Source organism: Semicossyphus pulcher, unplaced genomic scaffold, assembly GCF_022749685.1.
Source record: "Semicossyphus pulcher isolate SPU_LCO1_2020_fin unplaced genomic scaffold, fSemPul1.0.p SCAF_1, whole genome shotgun sequence".
Lineage (NCBI taxonomy): Eukaryota > Metazoa > Chordata > Actinopteri > Labriformes > Labridae > Semicossyphus > Semicossyphus pulcher.
The window spans coordinates 31,388,249-31,409,836 of record NW_027211603.1 but is presented as its reverse complement, the minus strand read 5'-3'; the positions used below and the strand labels follow the sequence as shown (position 1 = coordinate 31,409,836).

The 21,588-nt window shown below is 39.7% G+C and overlaps 1 protein-coding gene across 1 annotated transcript; it reads left to right on the top strand.

The window, feature by feature from the left end:
• The first annotated feature begins 5,342 nt into the window (after positions 1-5,342).
• Positions 5,343-20,443, top strand: LOC138592177 (adhesion G-protein coupled receptor G1-like). Its single transcript, XM_069662865.1, has 13 exons — positions 5,343-5,938; positions 6,035-6,110; positions 6,263-6,404; positions 7,212-7,331; positions 12,323-12,445; positions 12,544-12,589; positions 12,740-12,834; positions 15,141-15,256; positions 15,629-15,897; positions 15,989-16,085; positions 17,454-17,583; positions 19,188-19,344; positions 19,975-20,443. The coding sequence occupies exons 2-13, from the start codon at positions 6,058-6,060 to the stop codon at positions 20,067-20,069; spliced, it is 1,443 nt and encodes a 480-aa protein (XP_069518966.1). The 5' UTR covers positions 5,343-5,938; positions 6,035-6,057; the 3' UTR covers positions 20,070-20,443.
• Positions 20,444-21,588: the final 1,145 nt, after the last annotated feature.

Here is a 21,588-nt window from a genome sequence, read left to right as displayed (position 1 = left end):
AGGACGGTCCGTCTCCAGAGCAACCAGAGGCAGCTGCTCCGCGAGGAGGAAGCCATGGTCCGGGCGCGAGGGAGCTCAGGCGGCGTTTGTCGTGGTCCAATCTTGTCGGAGGATGACTTAAACGACTTCCCCTTGCAGTTTCGCTCGTCGGTATAGCACTTAAAAAAACTGTGGTAGACTATAAACTGACAAGAAGGCTATAACTGTCTTCAACTGTGCACATCCATGCCGGATAAGAGCTCCACTCCAGATTCACAAACGGACCATCCTTAACATGCCCGTGAGTTCACTCATTCACATTTGAGCCAGTGGTTAAACACAGACCGTATCACCTTTCCTCACTCACTGTGCTCTGTTATATGAAGCGGGACTTACCCACCAGAGCGCACGTCTCGTTTACTAAACATCAAAGTCACTGGCTAATTAGTAACCTTGAAAGTGCACTCAACAAAAATCTCAAGCTTTGCCTACTATCAGCAAAGTGGGTCCATACCGCAGAAATACTTTAGTAAATCATTTACTGCCAACATATTCACATCCAGCGTGTAAAAAACATGCTCACGTGATAATGCCCAATAAAGTGCAGTTAAATTGACCCTGAGAAAGTTGCAAACTCTAACAACCAAATAATAACTTAACCGCACTTGACCGACTCCTTCAGCACCAGCTTGAAGCGGTGTCGTAGCACGGCTGATTTAGACCGCGACCTCTCATATAAAATGAATATTTGACGGTTTCCTTTCCCTCTATATCCAGTTTTCTATCTTCCCAGAGGAAATCTTCTCGGTAGCGGTTCTTATTTAGCACGTCAGTCACGTCCTGAGGCGTCCTGGCTCGTTGCTGTCTTCCTACCGGAGCAGGACGGATAGTGGTCCGCTGTGCGTGGTACCACTGACTGTACACTCAACGTGGAGATGTCAGACTCAAGCTGTACAGCACGGGAACGATGTGCCCCTGTTAGACTTTCAAAATAAAAGCTTAGCAGTCTTGTTCTGACGTCTCCGACTGATATGAAAACGATATTTATGCTGCACTTTACTGATACAGATCTTTTTCCTATCCTTATTGAACAATATTTTTTATATACAAACATTGGAGATGTGCTACATAAAGTGGTTTTTCTCCCATCCAATCCCTATTACCTTTTTTTCTTGTGCATTTTTGTAAAATTAGAAACAAATATTAAAAGTTAATACATTTTAAATGTTTATTGGAGCCCAGGAAAAACAGCTATATTCGCTTATTTGATAATGTAAACTTTTTTTAGGCTATCAGCAGCGATGGATAATGTAAGTGCAAACTAAATATAATTAAAAGATCCAAATGAATGCTAGGTGTGATTACTTTTTTACTTTTATTTTGAAGGCAACGTATTTCAGGTAGTCTCTTGTCTCTCTGTGGCAAACTTGACAGCGCTGACCACTACAATGCTTTTATCAACCGGACGGATGGAGGTTGGGGGAGCAGAGAAAGAGCCGGAGGCGGGCGGCAGCAAACATGACCCTCCCCCCTTGTGTTTGAAAGCGCCACCACAGCAAGGTGATGACACACACACACAATCTGAATGTAGCAGGAAATAAATGATAAGATATGAGACTTTATCACCAGCATTATGTGTAATAAAGTGACTACACAGTCATTCATTAACCAATATGGGAACGTTGTACCTGTAAGTTTAACTCAGGCACACGCCCACGCGCATGTGCGCACACACAACCACCACACACTGAGGTTACAATGGCATCTATTGCGTTTCTTTCATTCTTTCATTCTTTACAACGTTCAACGTTGTAACTTTAAAATGATCAGGCTATTTAAAATACAGTCCTGTTTACGTAAAAAATTAAAGAAACTTGAGGTCGTCAACATGTGCCCAGGTGAGGAGGAAGCCCCTGTCATCGCTGCAGACAGGTGAATAGGACAGCAGTGAATGATCCTCGTCCCTTGGGCAGTCATTACCTTCCTCTCTGTGTGATGGAGACTGTGGAGAGACATGTCTTTAATCTGATCCCTATCAGTGGATCTAAGGTAAAAGGAGGTACTTACAGAGTCAGTACTGCTTGTAGACCCAAAAACATACTCATTACTACTTTATAATCAATATTTATGTATTAATATTTAGACATTTCCGTTTCACTCAGGAGTTGCAAATATTGTATTTAAAAGAGTTTTAGCTCTTGTTGTTTGCTTGGTATTGGAGGGCAGGAAGCCCAAACTGCTCACTGATCTTTGTGTCCTGAGGTCACTTCAGGGGAAGAGGTGCAACAGTCCACTGAACACACACACACACTCCTCAACATTGTATCCTCTGTGAATGTAGGAAAGCTGGTGTTTTACATGCAAGTTTGTTCAGAAGAAAACAAAGCAAGGAATTCAAAAGCAGCAGCAGATCAGCAAAGTTTGTGAATCCCCGTCCATGATATGTAAGTGCTTTCGCTTACACTTAAAAAGTAAGTTTTATCACTCAGGGTTTTCCAGGTATTCATGATGAAGATCAACACCTGCTGTGTGTGAGTCACTCTGCTTCACTGCTCTCTTTCTGCCCAGGTGAGTAGTCACAGATAAGATCAGTCCCTGGAGGCTAACATCAGTCACCTCCTGCCCACTCAGCAGTGATCTCATCTGCCCTGCCATAAACAAACCAAACACAGGGAAACCCCCCTTTATGGACCACATCTGACTGATTAAACTGTACTTCATTGTTTCCTTAGTACCCACATTTTTCTTCTAACAAACACTCTCACTTATAAAGCAGCATTGCAGTATGCATTATTACTGTCTTTTTATGTAGCTTTGATTTGTTTTTTAATATTGCTCATTTCCATTTGTTTCTTTTTGGCATTAAAACATTCAACTATAACCAAAAGAAGTAAGGCAATATATGTTTTATTTTTATAATATGTGTGTAGCAGATTCTAGCCAACTGTAGTCTAAATCAAATGCTCTATTTTGAACAGACATTTAACCGTATTTGTGTGAGAAAACAACTGATGATATATGAAAGATATGGTCACTGACTACACGTTATGTCAAAGCATGAAATGTCATTCACTGTTCAGAGTGAATAAAGTATTGAAGAGTATGACCAGACTATAATATATAACCAGATGTAAGAAAGAAGAAAAATCGTAAATCAATCAAGAAGATTATTCAGCCAACAGCAGTCACTTACTCCGTCTGATAAATATCCAGGTATCATTAATTCATTCAATTCTGTGTATTTGTCATCTTTTCTCTTCTGATCAAGTCTCGTCTGTTGTGTCGTCTCTATCTTGTGCTGGCCACCTGGCAGAGAGGCCACCTGCATGCCCAGCCAGTAAAACTTGCTGATGGATAAACCACAATGTGCAACACCACGCACACTCACACACACACATAAACACAGCCGTGGAATGAACAGCGTCATAAGCTACAGGTGGCTCCATAAACACATAGGAGTCTGAATTAGAGTTAAACAGCTGGCATGGATTCAGGTTCTGATGACGACACAACCAGCTCAGTGGGTCTGACAGCTATGGACCTCCAAAGGGTTTCACGTTAAATGCTGGGACACAAAACAACATAATCATTGGTGAAACAATCATAAAATGTAATCCCTTTTTTATTATCATGACAAGATTTATTTATAAGACTTTAATCATATTCAATCACAGACAAAAATGCATAATACCCCTTTTCAAAGCATTTTAGCTGTTAAGCACCTGTAGCATTACAACATGTGCAGAGATTACATTACATTTCATGTGCTACCTCGTGGTATATGTTACAAAAATGAATCTGAAACACTGCAAACCTTTTTTTTGTTGTTGAGCAGAGTAAGTTTTGTAATCTGAGTTCTGAATAAACACAACATGAAACTAAAGCAATAATGAAATAAAATAAATATTTGGTTAACATACCATACTATAGACCCTGGTTTCTGCATTTACCCTCTGGTTCGGATCACCGTACTGCCTTTCTTGCAGTTCACCTGGGAAATAATCCTTTGCACTACTGATACATCCCATGATGTGTCCACATGTCCAGTATTCGTTGCAACCAAGAGGGAAGTTTGATCATGTGGCTTGTGACTACTGAAATAAAAAGTTTGTAATTAAATGTGCAAATAAAAAAACATTCACACAGAATTGGTTATCCGGGAAAATTACATAATAGAATAAAAAAAACAGACTTTAAAAAAAGATCATATAAAATGAAATGTCAACCAGTAAATAACATCTAATAACAATGAATTTTAGATTTATCTTGTAGTTTATTCCAGGCTTTGTTCTTGTAATTATAAAAAATCATTATAATTACACAATATAGGCATGAAGTGCTTGTACTGAACTTAATGTTGCCTTACTTTGGTTTTCATTTATGTTCTACTGCCCTCTGTTGGTGGGAGTAGTGACATGCAGCCAAGGACAAGTGATGTGCAGTGTACTGACCAATGCTGTCTTGTTGTACAATTCAGGATATGTATCCAGAATGAACAGTATGTATACTTTCCTCAGATGCGTATAACCTATAATCTGAGTACAATCTTTTTCAGTTATTTAATTTCAGCCCACATTCAGTGTAGCACCTGTGCAGAGTTTAGACTTTTTTTCAGTTGCAGCTTCCTCTTTTATGTGTAAAAGTCATTTACATCGTTTTTTAACTTCCCATTAAGTTATGTGATCGAAACATGTTTCCGCCTGCTTTTTCCTGTTGTCACACTAGCTGCATCTCTTATCTCCTCAGAGTAAATCATTTCTACAGTGACTCAGCCGCATGAACAGGTAAGATGTGTTTTGATTCTCTTTAAATCTAAACAAGCTATTATGGATGTTCATATTAGGCCTGGAGGAAGCTATTGATTATTTAAGAGTTTGGACATGATATATAAATGTGGTTGGGTGTTTTTTTCTCTAACTCTACATGTCATAACATATAACTATTAATGAAGCACGTTTTTTTGTTCTAAATGAGTCCTCTTTACTTAACAGGATGGAGTGTTTGCTCCTCTGTTGGCTGGTCCTGTCTTTGGTGTCTCATAACATCATCTGTACAAGGCAAGATCTAAATAAAGGTTCAGGTCAGGGTCAAAGTCAAAGCTCAGGTGTGCAGCCAAATCATGGTTCAGATCAGGATTGTAATCAAAATTCAGGTCAGGTTCAAAATCGAGGTTTAGGTCAGGATTGTAATCGAGATTCAGGTCGGGATCGCAATCGAGATTCAGGTCGGGATCGTAATCGAGATTCAGGTCGGGATCGTAATCGAGATTCAGGTCGGGATCGCAATCGAGATTCAGGTCGGGATTGTAATCGTGATTCAGGTCGGGATCGTAATCGAGATTTAGGTCAGGATTGTAATCGAGATTCAGGTCGGGATCGTAAACGAGATTCAGGTTGGGATTGCGATCGAGATTCAGGTCGGGATTGTAATCGTGATTCAGGTCGGGATCGTAATCGAGATTTAGGTCAGGATTGTAATCGAGATTCAGGTCGGGATCGTAAACGAGATTCAGGTTGGGATTGCGATCGAGATTCAGGTCGGGATTGTAATCGAGATTCAGGTCGGGATCGTAATCGTGATTCAGGTCGGGATCGTAATCGAGATTCAGGTCGGGATTGCAATCGAGATTCAGGTCAGGATCGAAATCGTGGTTCAGGTCAGGATCGAAATCAAAGTTTAGGTAAGGATCACAATCGCGGTTCAGGTCAGGATCGAAATCAAAGCTTTGGTAAGGATCACAGTCGTGGTTCAGGTCAGGATCGAAATCAAAGTTTTGTTAAGGATCAAAATCGTGGTTCAGGTCAGGATCGAAATCAAAGTTTTGGTAAGGATCACAATCGTGGTTCAGGTCAGGATCGAAATCAAAGCTTTGGTAAGGATCACAATCGTGGTTCTGGTCAGGATCGAAAAAAAGGTTCAAGTAATCATCAAAATCGTTGTAAAAAGGGAAGGAAAGCAGGTGAGATGCTTTACTATAAACTTTTTTTGGGGGGGGGGGGTGATATACTATTAGTGTATATCTTAAAAGTTAATAAATCATTAATGTACTCTTCAGGGGTTTTTGCTGCCAGATTTTGTATGGAAGATGTAAACAACATTTTGAAAAATGGAAACCTCCACGACACTATTGAGTAAGAGTTTTAACTTTTTAATTCTGTATTTCTAATTTTATAACTGCTGGGATGTGTGTGCTTACGTGTGTGTTTATCAGTTGAAATTAGATTTAGAGACATTTGTAACAAAAAATTATGTATGTTTATGATTTCTTGTCTTTTTCTATTAGAGCTATAGAGAGCCTAGAACAGGCTCTTAAGGAAACAGAGGTGAATGACACTACATCCATGTCTGTCAACAATTTGGTGGCTTTGCTACACAAACCCAAAGGCTCCTTCACAGGCCTTGAAATCTATGCTAATGATAATGAGGTAAGGTGTCTTTAAGTTGAGTTTGACGTTAAGTTAAAGCCGTTTTTTTAATTTGGTGATATATTCTTTTAATTGCTGCAATGTCATGATAACTTCTTGTTGGTTGGGGTTCATTTTGGATTGGACAATAAAAGGTTTCAGGCTGCTTGTCTTAAACTTTGGTGATCCTCTGATCTGTCTATAGCATCATAAGGTTCTTGAGAAAAATCTCTCTCTTATTGTTACAGACATTAATTGCTCCCAGAGGGGGTTTGACTTTGGTGATACCTTGAATTTTCAACACCACCATAAGTTTTGCATGTAATTTTTAGTGATATGTCTCAAGAACCTTTTAGTACACACACTGATGTTCACCACCTTCAAGTCAAACATTCAGCTAGTGCTGAAATACCTACAAAGGACAGGCCTCAGCTTTATTTTTTGTTAGTTTTAACGAGCAACATTACACAGTGCTACTTAAAATAACTCTCAAATTATCGTTTTTTTATGTTGGGTATATCTAAAAAAGGGGTTTATACCCATTTTCAGATTAAATTGATTAAAAAAGATACTTGTTCAGCAATTACACTTCATACCCTGGACCCATTTAAATAATTTGCAATAGGTAAGCAAATTACCAGTTTTTAATGCATTTGCTGAATTCCCAAAATGATTTTCTATGCTTCGAACCCTCCACAGGATGTAGTTGTTGTTTTTTTCTGCTACTGATGTAAGCTGTTAAAGTATGTGCTAATGAGAGTTGCATTCTTCTGTTAGAAATGTTTGCATGCAATGTTTGTCTTCCTGTTTTCTGCTCTGTGCCTTTAGGCGATGACAGACAGGGCTGTCACAAACAACAAAGTGAGTGTTCGACTGCCCAAAGAGTTGGACGCTGGATCAAACAACACGATTGTGTTCTGCATGCTCACCTGGCCTGAAACAAACATGGTCAGATATCACACTTTTTTATGCAAAGTTTTGTTAGAATTAATCTAAAGAGCAGCAGCCCCAAAGGACTGTTTTAAATTTTACTAAATTAAGTATTTCCTGCATTCTTACCAACCATTAGTTTCTATTTTTTTATTGTTTCATAATTTTATTTTATTTAAAAGGGACCATGTACAGTTTAAAACATAAATGTCACCATTTGATGCACCGTACCAGATTATAGCTTTAAGCTAAATCGCATCTGTTGTCCCTTGGCGGGTCAACACAAAACAAAAAACAGGACAATAACAAACAGAATAAAGCATACGACAAAGTTACACAAGAAAGAACACACCAAAAATACAAAGCTACACACAAAGTAGCACATTATAAATGCATGCTTGTCAAATAAAAACAAGACATAAAGACCTTACGATGGAAAGCAAGGTCAATGAGTACAGAGCTGAGCAGCTTTTAACAGACTTTTTAAGTTGGTTTTGAAGATGCTGATAGAGCTTCAGCTCCTCACATCACCAGGCAGGGTGTTCCACTGATTTGTGGCTTTTACAGAAGATCAGTATGTACATGTCTTTTGTAGGTAACATTTTAGTGGTATGTTGAGTCAGTTGCTTGGTCCTTTCAGTGTATTTGTGTAAAAATAGAAACTGTAACTAGTTGCTGTTTCCCCCTAGCATTTACCCTAGCATGCTTTGTCTCTTGTGGGTAAAGGAAAAATCCATCAACAGCACCTTTAGGCATAACTTTGGTTGCCAGTATGAGCTGCTGTCCCCCAGCTGCATGAATCAATTAATGGAGTAGGTGTGCCTCATAGAAAGGAACTAGTTTGGAGTGAGATGGTAAAATGAGGAACACTGTGAAATGTTGAAAACCCGACTTTACATCACAATGTTATCATGTTTGCACTGAACGACCTATTTTATCTTCAAGCTCAAAGATTACATGACCAAACATTTTTTTTCTCTTACAGGTAACCAGCCTCTTATTTTAGTACCTGTCTCAAGTGAAGTGAGATATAAAGGCCAAATTCATTTAAAAATGCTGTAAATATGAGTATCGTTGCATTTTAATGATTTCATTTTATCTAGTACTTCTTAGCTAGAGCTACTACAACAACTATATATTGCATATCTCAGAACTTACTGAGAACTACTCTGGCACTTTTCTGTTGCGTTACCAGGCCAGATTAACACTACATGGCATACACAAAGGATGCTTAAAGCTATGTTCTTAAATGTGATGTTAAACATACTTATTGATATTGGATTTTATCTATGCTTCACTGTCAAAAAGTCTTTCTGGGTCAACATTTTGTACTAATGTTCAGCAATCACACAGGCAGAAATCTTTCACAAAAGAGGAACAGATGTCCTCACACAGCATCCTCATGCAATGGTGCAGCTTGTTCAGTAACATCAGTAATCTGTTTTTAAATAACAGGTAGTTGTTCTTTCTAGCTTCACTATTTTTCCGTGCAGAAGCATGCAAAGCATAATTTATGCAAGTCTGGAATAGTTCCTGTTTAGGTTGTCAAATGAAGGTTTACTAATAAAGCTCTGTACGCTGCAAACAGCTAGCAATGCAAAAGGACAATGGGTGGCTTTTTCCTTTAAAAATATTTCATGAAATACTTTTAATACATCCCTTTTATTATACATCACAAGTTTAAATAGCAACTGGTGAGTGTTGAGGGTACAAAGACTGGATCTCTCCATCAAAGCATCCCTGTGGGGGAGTTTCCGGGGCAGCTAAGGTCTGTACCCGACACCGATGGAGCAAATTGTGAGCCTTGTTCCTTGGGAAGACGTTCTGGTGTGGATTAGTATATAGCAGTGCTGTGACCAAGTGATCTTTGCTCAGGTCCCAAGTAAGTCCCAAGTCATTTGGCCCAAGTTCAAGCAAGTCTCAAGTCATTTTTTCTTGGGCAAGTCAAGTCAAGTCACAGGTTATGTCAAGTCAAGTCACAGGTTATGTCAAGTCAAGTCAAAGGTTATGTCAAGTCAAGTCACATGTCAAGTCAAGTCAAGTCACAGGTTATGTCAAGTCAAGTCACAGGTTATGTCAAGTCAAGTCAAAGGTTATGTCAAGTCAAGTCAAGTCACAGGTTATGTCAAGTCAAGTCACAGGTTATGTCAAGTCAAGTCAAGTCACAGGTTATGTCAAGTCAAGTCAAAGGTTAAGTCAAGTCAAGTCACAGGTTATGTCAAGTCAAGTCAAGTCACAGGTTATGTCAAGTCAAGTCAAAGGTTTTGTCAAGTCAAGTCACAGGTTATGTCACGTCAAGTCACAGGTTATGTCAAGTCAAGTCAAAGGTTATGTCAAGTCAAGTCAAAGGTTATGTCAAGTCAAGTCAAAGGTTATGTCAAGTCAAGTCACAGGTTATGTCACGTCAAGTCAAAGGTAATGTCAAGTCAAGTCAAAGGTTATGTCAAGTCAAGTCAAGTCACAGGTTATGTCAAGTCAAGTCAAAGGTTATGTCAAGTCAAGTCACATGTCAAGTCAAGTCAAGTCACAGGTTATGTCAAGTCAAGTCACAGGTTATGTCAAGTCAAGTCAAAGGTAATGTCAAGTCAAGTCAAAGGTTATGCCAAGTCAAGTCAAGTCAAAGGTTATGTCAAGTCAAGTCACAGGTTATGTCAAGTCAAGTCAAGTCACAGGTTATGTCAAGTCAAGTCAAAGGTTATGTCAAGTCAAGTCACAGGTTATGTCAAGTCAAGTCAAGTCACAGGTTATGTCAAGTCAAGTCACAGGTTATGTCAAGTCAAGTCACAGGTTATGTCAAGTCAAGTCACATGTCAAGTCAAGTCAAGTCACAGGTTATGTCAAGTCAAGTCAAAGGTTATGTCAAGTCAAGTCAGAGGTTATGTCAAGTCAAGTCAAAGGTTATGTCAAGTCAAGTCAAGTCACAGGTTATGTCAAGTCAAGTCACAGGTTATGTCAAGTCAAGTCAAAGGTTATGTCAAGTCAAGTCACATGTCAAGTCAAGTCAAGTCACAGGTTATGTCAAGTCAAGTCACATGTCAAGTCAAGTCAAGTCACAGGTTATGTCAAGTCAAGTCAAGTCACAGGTTATGTCAAGTCAAGTCAAAGGTTAAGTCAAGTCAAGTCACAGGTTATGTCAAGTCAAGTCAAGTCACAGGTTATGTCAAGTCAAGTCAGAGGTTATGTCAAGTCAAAGGTTATGTCAAGTCAAGTCACAGGTTATGTCACGTCAAGTCACAGGTTATGTCAAGTCAAGTCAAAGGTTATGTCAAGTCAAGTCAAAGGTTATGTCAAGTCAAGTCAAGTCACAGGTTATGTCAAGTCAAGTCAAGTCACAGGTTATGTCAAGTCAAGTCACAGGTTATGTCAAGTCAAGTCAAGTCACAGGTTATGTCAAGTCAAGTCAAAGGTTAAGTCAAGTCAAGTCACAGGTTATGTCAAGTCAAGTCACAGGTTATGTCAAGTCAAGTCACAGGTTATGTCAAGTCAAGTCAAAGGTTATGTCACGTCAAGTCACAGGTTATGTCACGTCAAGTCACAGGTTATGTCAAGTCAAGTCAAAGGTTATGTCAAGTCAAGTCAAAGGTTATGTCAAGTCAAGTCAAGTCACAGGTTATGTCAAGTCAAGTCACAGGTTATGTCAAGTCAAGTCAAAGGTTATGTCAAGTCAAGTCACATGTCAAGTCAAGTCAAGTCACAGGTTATGTCAAGTCAAGTCACAGGTTATGTCAAGTCAAGTCAAAGGTAATGTCAAGTCAAGTAACAGGTTATGTCAAGTCAAGTCAAGTCAAAGGTTATGTCAAGTCAAGTCACAGGTTATGTCAAGTCAAGTCAAGTCACAGGTTATGTCAAGTCAAGTCAAAGGTTATGTCAAGTCAAGTCACAGGTTATGTCAAGTCAAGTCAAGTCACAGGTTATGTCAAGTCAAGTCACAGGTTATGTCAAGTCAAGTCAAAGATTATGTCAAGTCAAGTCAAGTCACAGGTTATGTCAAGTCAAGTCAAAGGTTATGTCAAGTCAAGTCACATGTCAAGTCAAGTCAAGTCACAGGTTATGTCAAGTCAAGTCACAGGTTATGTCAAGTCAAGTCAGAGGTTATGTCAAGTCAAGTCAAAGGTTATGTCAAGTCAAGTCAAGTCACAGGTTATGTCAAGTCAAGTCAAAGGTTATGTCAAGTCAAGTCAAAGGTTATGTCAAGTCACAGGTTATGTCAAGTCAAGTCACAGGTTATGTCAAGTCAAGTCACAGGTTATGTCAAGTCAAGTCAAAGGTTAAGTCAAGTCAAGTCACAGGTTATGTCAAGTCAAGTCAAGTCACAGGTTATGTCAAGTCAAGTCAAAGGTTATGTCAAGTCAAGTCACAGGTTATGTCACGTCAAGTCACAGGTTATGTCAAGTCAAGTCAAAGGTTATGTCAAGTCAAGTCAAAGGTTATGTCAAGTCAAGTCACAGGTTATGTCAAGTCAAGTCAAAGGTTATGTCAAGTCAAGTCACATGTCAAGTCAAGTCAAGTCACAGGTTATGTCAAGTCAAGTCACAGGTTATGTCAAGTCAAGTCAAAGGTAATGTCAAGTCAAGTAACAGGTTATGTCAAGTCAAGTCAAGTCAAAGGTTATGTCAAGTCAAGTCACAGGTTATGTCAAGTCAAGTCAAGTCACAGGTTATGTCAAGTCAAGTCAAAGGTTATGTCAAGTCAAGTCACAGGTTATGTCAAGTCAAGTCAAGTCACAGGTTATGTCAGGTCAAGTCGAGTCTTTAGTTAAGGCAAGTCAAGTCCCAAGTCAAGTCACTTTTTTCCACCCAAGATCCAGCACTCTTACCTGTAGTATCCTGTCTTTATAAAGAGAAAACACAAGGTATTAGCAGCTACAGTAAATTAAATTAAATCCGATAACTCTACGTTACTGGCTACATTGAATGAATACATTTGCCTTGTCTTGCCTTAAAACACATTTTATGCAATAAGTGTCCTGCATGAACTGTTAAACTATTTGATTGTATGTTGTGTTATAGACCTCACAGGGATCCTCAGATGTTTATGAGAACAGACTGGTCGGCCTGAGCGTGCAGGGAAAGAATATTTCGGGACTACAGGAGCGAGTCAACATCACAATGAACTTTACCATGGCCATAAATGTAACGTACTTCATATTTCCTGCCTGACACAGGTCTGTTGAAATTATAAATACCGACAGAATAAACACAATCTAACACGGTTTATTGTTGTGTCACAGGAAACCAGAAAGCCCAGCTGTAGGTTCTTGAATTTTTCAACACAGGGTGAGTACACGGCAACCAATCTGTCATGAAGAATAATAATAATAATGTGCTTGTTATTATATAGTTAATAATTGGATTTATTGTCGTTTAGGCAAAGTGAGTTGATGTAATTAAATTGTGTCCAATGTATCTGTCTGTTTGACTTACCAGAATTTAGCGAAGATGGCTGCCTCACCCTGTGGGATCGTAGTCAGGGTCACATCACCTGCTCCTGTGACCACCTCACATACTTCGGTGTGCTCATGGTAAGTCTGCAGCCAATGAACGAAAACCATCGGGCGCAACAAAGGGGTCAGCTTATGGAGATGTCATATGTAGTAGAGGAATATCTGAAATATGTGGTCCTTGATACAGCTCTGGAAAAAACACCACAGTAAAAAATACTTTTTCTGTGGTTCTACTATTTATAGGTTTGTGTTTGAGTTAAATTAACTTTTGTTTTATTGCATTTCTCCTGGGCTGCACGGTGGTGCAACAGTTAGCGCTGTTGCCTCACAGCTAGAAGGTCACTGCCCAGTTTGTGCAAAGTTGGCCTTTCTGTGCGGAGTTCGATGTTCTCCCCGTGCATGCGTGGGTTCTCTCCAGTCCAAAGACATACTTGTAAGGTTAATTGGGGACTCTAAATTGCCCATAGGTGTGGGTGTGAGTGTGAAAGGTGGTCTGTCTCTGTGTGTCAGTCCTGTGATTGACTGGCAACATGTCCAGGGTGTACCCCGCCTTTCGCCCAACGACAGCTGGGATAGGCTCCAGCCCCCCGCGACCCTGAACAGGATAAGCGGTATAGACAATGGATGGATGGATGCATTTCTCCTACTTTCAAATAATATATTCTCATTGAGGTCTTTTATTTGCAGAAAATAACAGCTGGTTGGTTACAGCGCTGATGCTTCTAGGCATGCTCTCCACCAGACTGGATCTGGATTGGGCTGGCCATGACATGTAGAGAGAGATGCTGATTTAAGGAACAGTTGGAGTGGTCCCAGAGCTGTATATGAGATCATAAAATATAGCATAAGTATTCCACAACAGGCCTTTTCATCATCAAACAATTTGACTTGTGACAGTTAGAAAAACACAGCCACAGTAATGACGATCATGATCATGATGTAACTCTGAAACTGAAAAAACTACATGAAAGTAAAGTGGATCCTTTGTGTTGCATAAAAGCTTTAAAAAAGTAGGTGTAGATGACAAACAGCACACAGTAGAACATCTTTTAAAATGATGCTCACAGCCCATTAACATTTCACAGTGTTATGAATGGTGCTACTGTACACTGATAATGAGAGTGTACACTGATGTGTTTCCTCTTACATAGCTGTGTACTGTAGTGTTATTCCTGAGTATTCCTATTCCTAAGTGGCACAAATGATCTGAAAACAGACACATAATGACACTGAGCAAAGATTGCAACAATTACAAAAGCAAGATAGCAAACTTGAAACTGCCCATCCTGGTATATTGAAAAGTCAGAATCACAATTGGTTTATTGCAAAGTAAGGTTTTATTCTTTGTGTTTTGGTGCATATCTCAGGCAGCAAACATGCCAGCATAGTTTGTGATAGGGAGGGGGTGGTGTGGCTTGGGGATGCATGTGTGTCCTGTTTGCATTCTTGTGTGTGTAGTCTTTTCATGTAGCTCTTTGTGGTTATGACTCTGGGTGTTCTCTTTATGTCTAGTTTTGTGTGCAATCTCGTATGTGTTTGGAGGTTGGGGAATGTATTTTGTGCTCTTTTAATGTCTACTCTATGTCTTCCTACTTTTTACTATTTTACTGACCTGCCCAGGGACTGCAGGCGGAAATACCAATTTGCTAAAACTCATAGCCTACATCTGTCCTTGTTTTATATAGGGTTAATGTTCTTTGTACAGTGTCCCCGCTCAAATAAAGAAACATAACATAAAAATAAACAAACAGAATAAAAAATAGAAAGCAACAGCAATACTTATGCTTCTCCTGAGAGGAGTTTTGTGGTTGTTATGAAACAGACTGAAATGAATACCGATGCATTTATATGACCTCCAAAAAGCAAGCAAGACCAACAGTGACAAGATTGATTATTTCTTTTTTGGGTATTTTTAATGCATGAAACTGCTGCCATGGGGTAGGTGTCAGGCAAGGAGATTAACAGCACAGGAGCAAAACAGCTTTTGTTCACATTTTCCACTGCAAAGAGTCTCGATGAAAGATATGTTTAAATGATAAAAGAAAGAAGAATGAGATTTTTCACCAGGAAACACAACTTACATATGTACAGGTCAAGATCAGCAAAGAGATAATAGGTACTTCTTTGTCCACAGGGGGTGCCAAAATCAGAGCTTTAAATAAATACAAATAAACAGTAGAAACTCAACACAACACTGTGTGACATGAGTACATTTTTGCTATTCTTAAACTGTAAGTAAGTTAAGAGTTACGCTGAGGTTAATCAAAATCTAAACATACATTTTTTGTGTATTTTAATGTAAGTCTGTGTCACATGTAGCTTTCTCCATCAAATCATATTACAAAAAAAAAAGGACATAAAAAGTCATCACACTTTCTCCACAGTTGTCTGTCAACATCTCACCCGTGCACCAGGAGATCCTGTCATACATCACTCTGATTGGCTGCAGTCTGTCTCTCCTCGTCCTGGTCGTCACTGTTCTGCTCTTCATCACAAAAAGGTTATTCATTCTTCCCCGCTGTGTGACTCTGCTCTCATCTTCATCTATTCTTACCTTCAATCTATCCTCCTCTCATGTATTTTTTAGAAAGCGTCATAGCGTCATTCTGTCCATTTCCATCAGTTCTTCTTCATCTCAGCTCTCCTCCTCCTCCTTTGTTTGTCTTTTTGTATTTTGGCCCCTTTCTTACTTTCCTTTTTCCCATTACTGTAAAATGCATTTTGCTGCTTACAGTAAATTTCATCCTTTCTTCCGAATGTTGTCTCTCTTAGACGTCTTTCTTGTCATCTTCCATTTATTATGACCTCATTTATAATATGGCCATGAAATCTGAGCATATTTAACTTAAGAGAATTCACCTCTGTCCATCAGAAAAGTCAGAGCAGACATCTCCATGAAGGTCCACATCCACCTGGCTGTCGCCCTGATCCTCCTAAACGTGCACTTCCTCCCCAGCCAGGCGGTGGCAGCACTGTCCTCCTCTGGGCTCTGCCTTTACATAGCCATCTCTCTTCACTACTCCCTGCTGGCCACGTTCAGCTGGATGGCTCTGGAGGGGTTTCACCTCTACCTCCTCTTAGTCAAAGTCTTCAACATCTACATCAGGAAATACCAGCTCAAACTCAGCCTGGTGGGATGGGGTGAGTAGAATCAACAAGGCCTGGGACGAACAACTTGTCATCTTCAATTCAGAAACTTTTAGGTGATTGAAGCTTAATCGTTGTGTTTCAGGTGTCCCTGCAGTCATTGTGTCCCTGGTGGTCATCATAGACAGAGACAGTTATGGTATTGTCTCTCTGGACTCCACTAACCCAAACAGCACTGAAATGTAAGGGACAACCAGGAACACATTAAACATTCAAACACATAATTCACTTGGTTTTACATGTATCTATATGAACTTAAATGTTGGTAGAATCAGTTCAGACTCGATTTAAAGTAAAAATTGTTCTACTGATGTATTTTTTACAGACCGACTCTAAAAAGCATGCTGCAGGGGGGGATGGGTGCCACAGTATACAGTATACAGCTAAAAACATATATCTGCAAGTGAAATGATTATTTTACCACCATGTCTTTTGATGGCCAGAAGGTTAATATTTAAAAGTATTGATCATTTGGGGTGCCAGGTTACCGGTTAAATTGTGCGTCCCATGTGCAGAGGCTCAGCCCTCGATGCTACGACCCCGGGCTTCATTCCCACCCTCAGCTCTGTGCCGTGTGTCGCCCCAACTCTGTCTTTTCCCCATGTTTTGACATTATCCACTGTCCTCTCTCTCAAATAAAGGCATAAAAGGCCAAAAATCATCTTTAAAAAAAAACAATTGCTCATTTAACCAGGACGTGCATAGCTTAATTTCAGCGTCTACAGTTTGTCCATCAGAATTCTGCAGTTTTCATATTCTTCCTGCTGATTATTACCTGAATTTACCTTTCTCTTGTTAAAGTAGTAATCTTGAAGATTTTCATTTAAATAAATGTCCAGTGGTGGGTAGTAACGCATTACACTTACTCTGTTACATGTATTTGAGTAATTTTTTCAAAAAATGTTACTTCTAAGAGTATCTGTTTTATAGAATACTTTTTACTCTTACTCAAGTTAATTTGCGATAAAAATGTACTTCTACTCCATTATATTGGGCTACACACGTCTCCCCAATTTTATTGACACCAGGGTTGGAAATTAATGACTTCCCTGGTGTCATTAATTTCCACTGTCAGAGGAAAGCAACCGTCAGCGAGGAAAATCAAGAGTTACAAGCGGAGCCAACCGTGGACGTCGCACATGCAACACTGTCTGGATATCTGGGAAGTGTGCTCCCACAATTACCGTTTATTGTCACAGGTGCTGCCAAAGAGAACAAAACTGAGGTCTTCAAGATTATCACTTTAAATTTCAGTTTCTCTGTTTGAATTCCTATCTGACTTCTGGGTTGTTTACCCTGTTGGCAATGCTTCCTTACACACAGCGGCTTTTAGGCCCCTGTCATTTATTGAAAGGTATGAGGAGGCACCCTTCAACAGAGAGTGATGATTTTTCCCACTCCGCTCTTGTTCAGGACTGAATAGAGCTCAGTCACTTGAGGACAAAACTCATGGTTGTCTAAAGTTGTGTCCTTTCTTATTACTGCTATAACTGTATCTGATTTAACAGTGTGTTAGTTAAAATCCTGATCTCTTCTCCCTCTCTCTGCAGATGCTACATAGTCAATAACACAGTGAAGATGGTGACCACAGTGGGCGTGTTCAGCCTGGTGTTATTCTTTAATCTGATCATGTTAGGAGTGACAGTCAGACGGGTTATGTGTCTCCGCAAGAGTAAACAGGTTTGAGTCAAATTGCACTCTTTGCATTCTTCTCTTATGTTTAAGAGGGACCCTTAAAGGACATGTTTGGTGTCTCCATTCATATGCATATATCTGTTTATAGGGAACATGTAGTATGTAGTCTTCTCTGCCGTAGACCTCTGTTGGTGTCATAACAAATCATTTAGACAAAGTTTTGCACTGGATGTGTATTTGGAATACACACTTTGTTCTTTATGATAGATGTATCTGAATGACTTAATTCAAAGATGTTATTGCCATTGAAGTTTAAGGAATAATTTTGCCAAAGCAAGAGCACCAAATGTACTTCTATCAGTGGCTGAAAATAGTCCCTGTCAAACATACTGTTCAGTACTGTTTCATTACGCTTGAAAGTATTGCTCAACCGAATAACATCGTTGACTCTTAAGCTTTTTGTTGGATTTGATGGCAGTAAGAACAGTTACATACATAATATCTCTTTATCATCTACTATAATATTCTTTACCTGAGTCTGTGTAGGTGAACTACAGTCTCACATAGAAAGCACTATAAATGGCGATGTCATTATATGCATAACTCCTGAGAGCAGAATCTTTAACAAACCAAAGATGATGAATCTGTTTTCACAACTGGAGGGAATCCACTAAAGGATTGCATGGCTTTTGCACCTTCTAAACCTGCTAAAAGACTCTGCCTCATTCTCGAAGGGGCAAATTTTACCCCTTTCTATGTAAATGAGCCTTGTGGCAAAAAGCACCTCATTCACAAACAGCAGCGCTAACAGCACCGCGCAGTTAGAATGAAAATATTTCTGGCTACTGCATCGCGGTATTATAAGGGCTGTCACGCTCTGAGTTTACACTGATCATGACGACAATTCCACCTTTTGTGTGATAAAAACATTTATTTGTCTGTAAAAACAATCTGTTAATAATATATTGTCACTATTATTATAATCGACCAATCAGTCCGGGGCTGTGCGAGGCTCAATCCAGGTACACAGGCACACTTTGTCCACATGTATGGAGGCGGTCTGGAGCCGTTACGCATGACAGGGATTATTATATGGAAGAGCTGCTGTAAATTTTTACATCTTCATCTTTTTAAATGAGTGTGCAACTCATTTAAAAAGATGAAGCTGCGTTACAGACAGTTAAACTCGTAAACACTTGTCGAGTCTGGACTTCACAATAAACTATGTAAAGAGCCGCCCCCTCCTCTCCCTGCTCAACATCGATCTGTGCATGGAGTTGCAATCCATCAGTGTGCACTCAACTTCTGCCTGAGGGCACAGCACCGCGCAGCAGAGAGTGGAGGTGCAGACAGCTCCTCTCCACATCAGACACAAAACAAGAGCAAACTGCACAGATCTGAAAACTTTATGGGCCTGTTTGCGCTTCAATATCATCAGTGCAATTTGCTTTATGAATCAGGCCTTGAGACAGAGCAGATAGTGGGTGCAAGTGATGCGCAATTTATGGAGCTATCAGCAGCCGCAATTCAGTGTTTGTGAATTCTCCCTAGTGTTTTACCAGGTAACATACATTCTTTTGTCTCTGGTAGTTTTTTGATTTGTCTTCAACCTTCTTATGTGTCTGTAAACATCATATTTTGTGAGTTAGCCTGGACAGGTTGACCGTAACAGAGCAAAGCGGAACATCTGCACCCTGCTGGGAGTCACCATTCTGCTCGGCATCCCCTGGGGTCTTGTCTTCTTTTCTTTCGGCTACCTGACCGTTCCTGGCCTCTACGCCTTCTGCATCCTCAACTCACTGCAAGGTCTGCAAGGGCTGTAAACTGCCAAACAAATGCTTATCTCTATCCGGTGATAATGTGACTCTACATATGAATGAAAGGTTTATCTGAGGCAAATACAGAACATACTAGAACATATACAGTAAGTTGATCCTCTGTGTCTGACATTTTAATTGTTGAGACCTGTATCAGGATGAGGCACTTCTAACACTACTGAGAACTGAACATAGCTAATACATTGCTACACTTTTTTATGCCTTATCTAACTTGGTTAAGCCCAGGAACTATGATGCTTTGTCAAGAATCTCCCACTGTGAATGCAAATTTGTGCAGCTGCTTGGATAGCTTCCTTTAACACTAAAGAAGGTCACTCAGGATTTTTAACACATGTTGAGGATTTTCATAGCTACCACAAACATGGTGAGTCAAATGTCAGGACAAAAATGTAGGCTTACTTTGTTCAGAATGAATGGTGAATAATATGAAAATATATGCTTTTATGTGCAGTGGTTATTTGACAGACAATTTGTATATGGATAACAGAGAACCAACACAGTCAGGTAGTTCATCACTGGCATTTGCATTGCCGGTGTGATCCTCCTGTACTGTACTATTCATAACGTGTTCCTTATCTCTTTCTCTCCTTTCACTCAGGTGTCTTCATCTTCCTGTGGTTTGTCATGTCTTTGAGAAAGATTGGAAGATCAGCTGCGAAGACGAGTAGCGTAACACGAAGCACAAACAGTTAGACCTTATCCCAACACCCCAAGACATTTATCTGTTGTGTTTCTGACGTGTGTGTACATACTGTTGAATACTGTTCATTATTATTATTATTATATCAACTTTAGTTGTTTCCATGTTGCCTACAACAATGAGGCAAAGAAGCTAGCTAAAGCAAGATAGCTAGCTAGCTGATGTGGGTGACTGATATTAAACATGAAATGTTTAAATAACTCACAGTTTTATTGCAATTCTTAAAGGTTTGTTTTTCCTCTCACACTCGTTTTTGGGCTTGAATAAAAATAGACCTGGATGAATAGAAATAGATAGTGCATCAATATGACTATGTTTAGATACTCAGAAGGCTTCTTTCTTAACATATAAAATAATATTTAAAGTCCAGCTCCAGTCATGTTTTAAGACATATAAAATGCTCTGCTTGAAATAATAAATTGTGTCTGATATGTTTTTTCTGCAAAATTTTCTTACATTTAATTACCATGTAAAATCCTCCCAAGGCATCTCTTCCATCTCCCTCATTAAAAATTCCTGAATCTGCATAGGCCCCGCCCACTATGCAGATTTCCAACCGCCCCCTCCATCGCGAAAACAGAACAGGTCTCGTTTAGTGGCAACTAGAACTAACGTTAACGTTAGCAGTCAGTAGTGAGTTTGCAAAAATTACGATGACAGTTACAGCTGGCTTGGACATCTCCAAAGTGGTTGCCATAGGTTACACATAATGATATGCATAGCGTCACCCCGTCCATTAACGGGATTGGCTCCTTAGCTTTGTGACGTCTCAAACCTGCCAATCTGAAAACGTGTTGTTCAGCCTGTCCTTGGTACACTGCAGTTTAAAAGCAGACAGGCCCAGCCATGGAGATGACTGCTAATGTTGTCCCTGATATATCTTGTAGCACATGAAGAACACCACATGGAGATGTTTACAAGGTTAAACACTTGATGTTCACTGGAGTGGGTCTTTAACATTATTTTGTCAACCATTTCTGGTGCAGACCACTGTCTGCTCAGCTGTTGCTGAGAGTATTGTAAACTACAAAGTGGAAGCCCACTCTGCTGGACAAACTACTTGGTAAATGGTACATGGACCAAACTTATAACACGCTTTTTTAGTCTTGCGACCACTGAAAGCTGCTTTCACACTACATGTCACATTCACCCATTCACACCCTGATGGTAAAGGCCTAAGTGCCAATCTCCAATCAGATCTATGCCCATTCATACCCAATACCTATGCCACCAGGAGCAATTTGGGGTTCAGTGTCTTTCCCAACATGTGACTGTAGCAGTCAGGGATCGAACCGACTCTACCACTGAGCCACAGCCGCCCAAACTTGATGACTCCATTTTTAAATGACACAAAGCAATGCTTTTTTACATTATATGTTAGGGTGTATAGTTTCTCTGTCATATGTTTACATATTTATGAGGTGCTGTGAGATAGTCAGTTTATATGATGTATGACGTATACTGTGCGTTTTTGGAAATATCAAAGATTATTTATAAATTGAAGAAATCAGC

What these genes read in the sequence shown, in the direction of transcription:
- LOC138592177 (XM_069662865.1), top strand. Translation starts at nt 6,058, where the DNA reads ATGGAAGATGTAAACAACATTTTGAAAAATGGAAACCTCCACGACACT. An exon ending in AACCTCCACGACACTATTGA is followed by an intron (nt 6,111 to 6,262) that starts GTAAGAGTTTTA and finishes TTTTTCTATTAG; the next exon opens with AGCTATAGAGAGCCTAGAAC. An exon ending in ACTCAGCCTGGTGGGATGGG is followed by an intron (nt 15,898 to 15,988) that starts GTGAGTAGAATC and finishes GTTGTGTTTCAG; the next exon opens with GTGTCCCTGCAGTCATTGTG.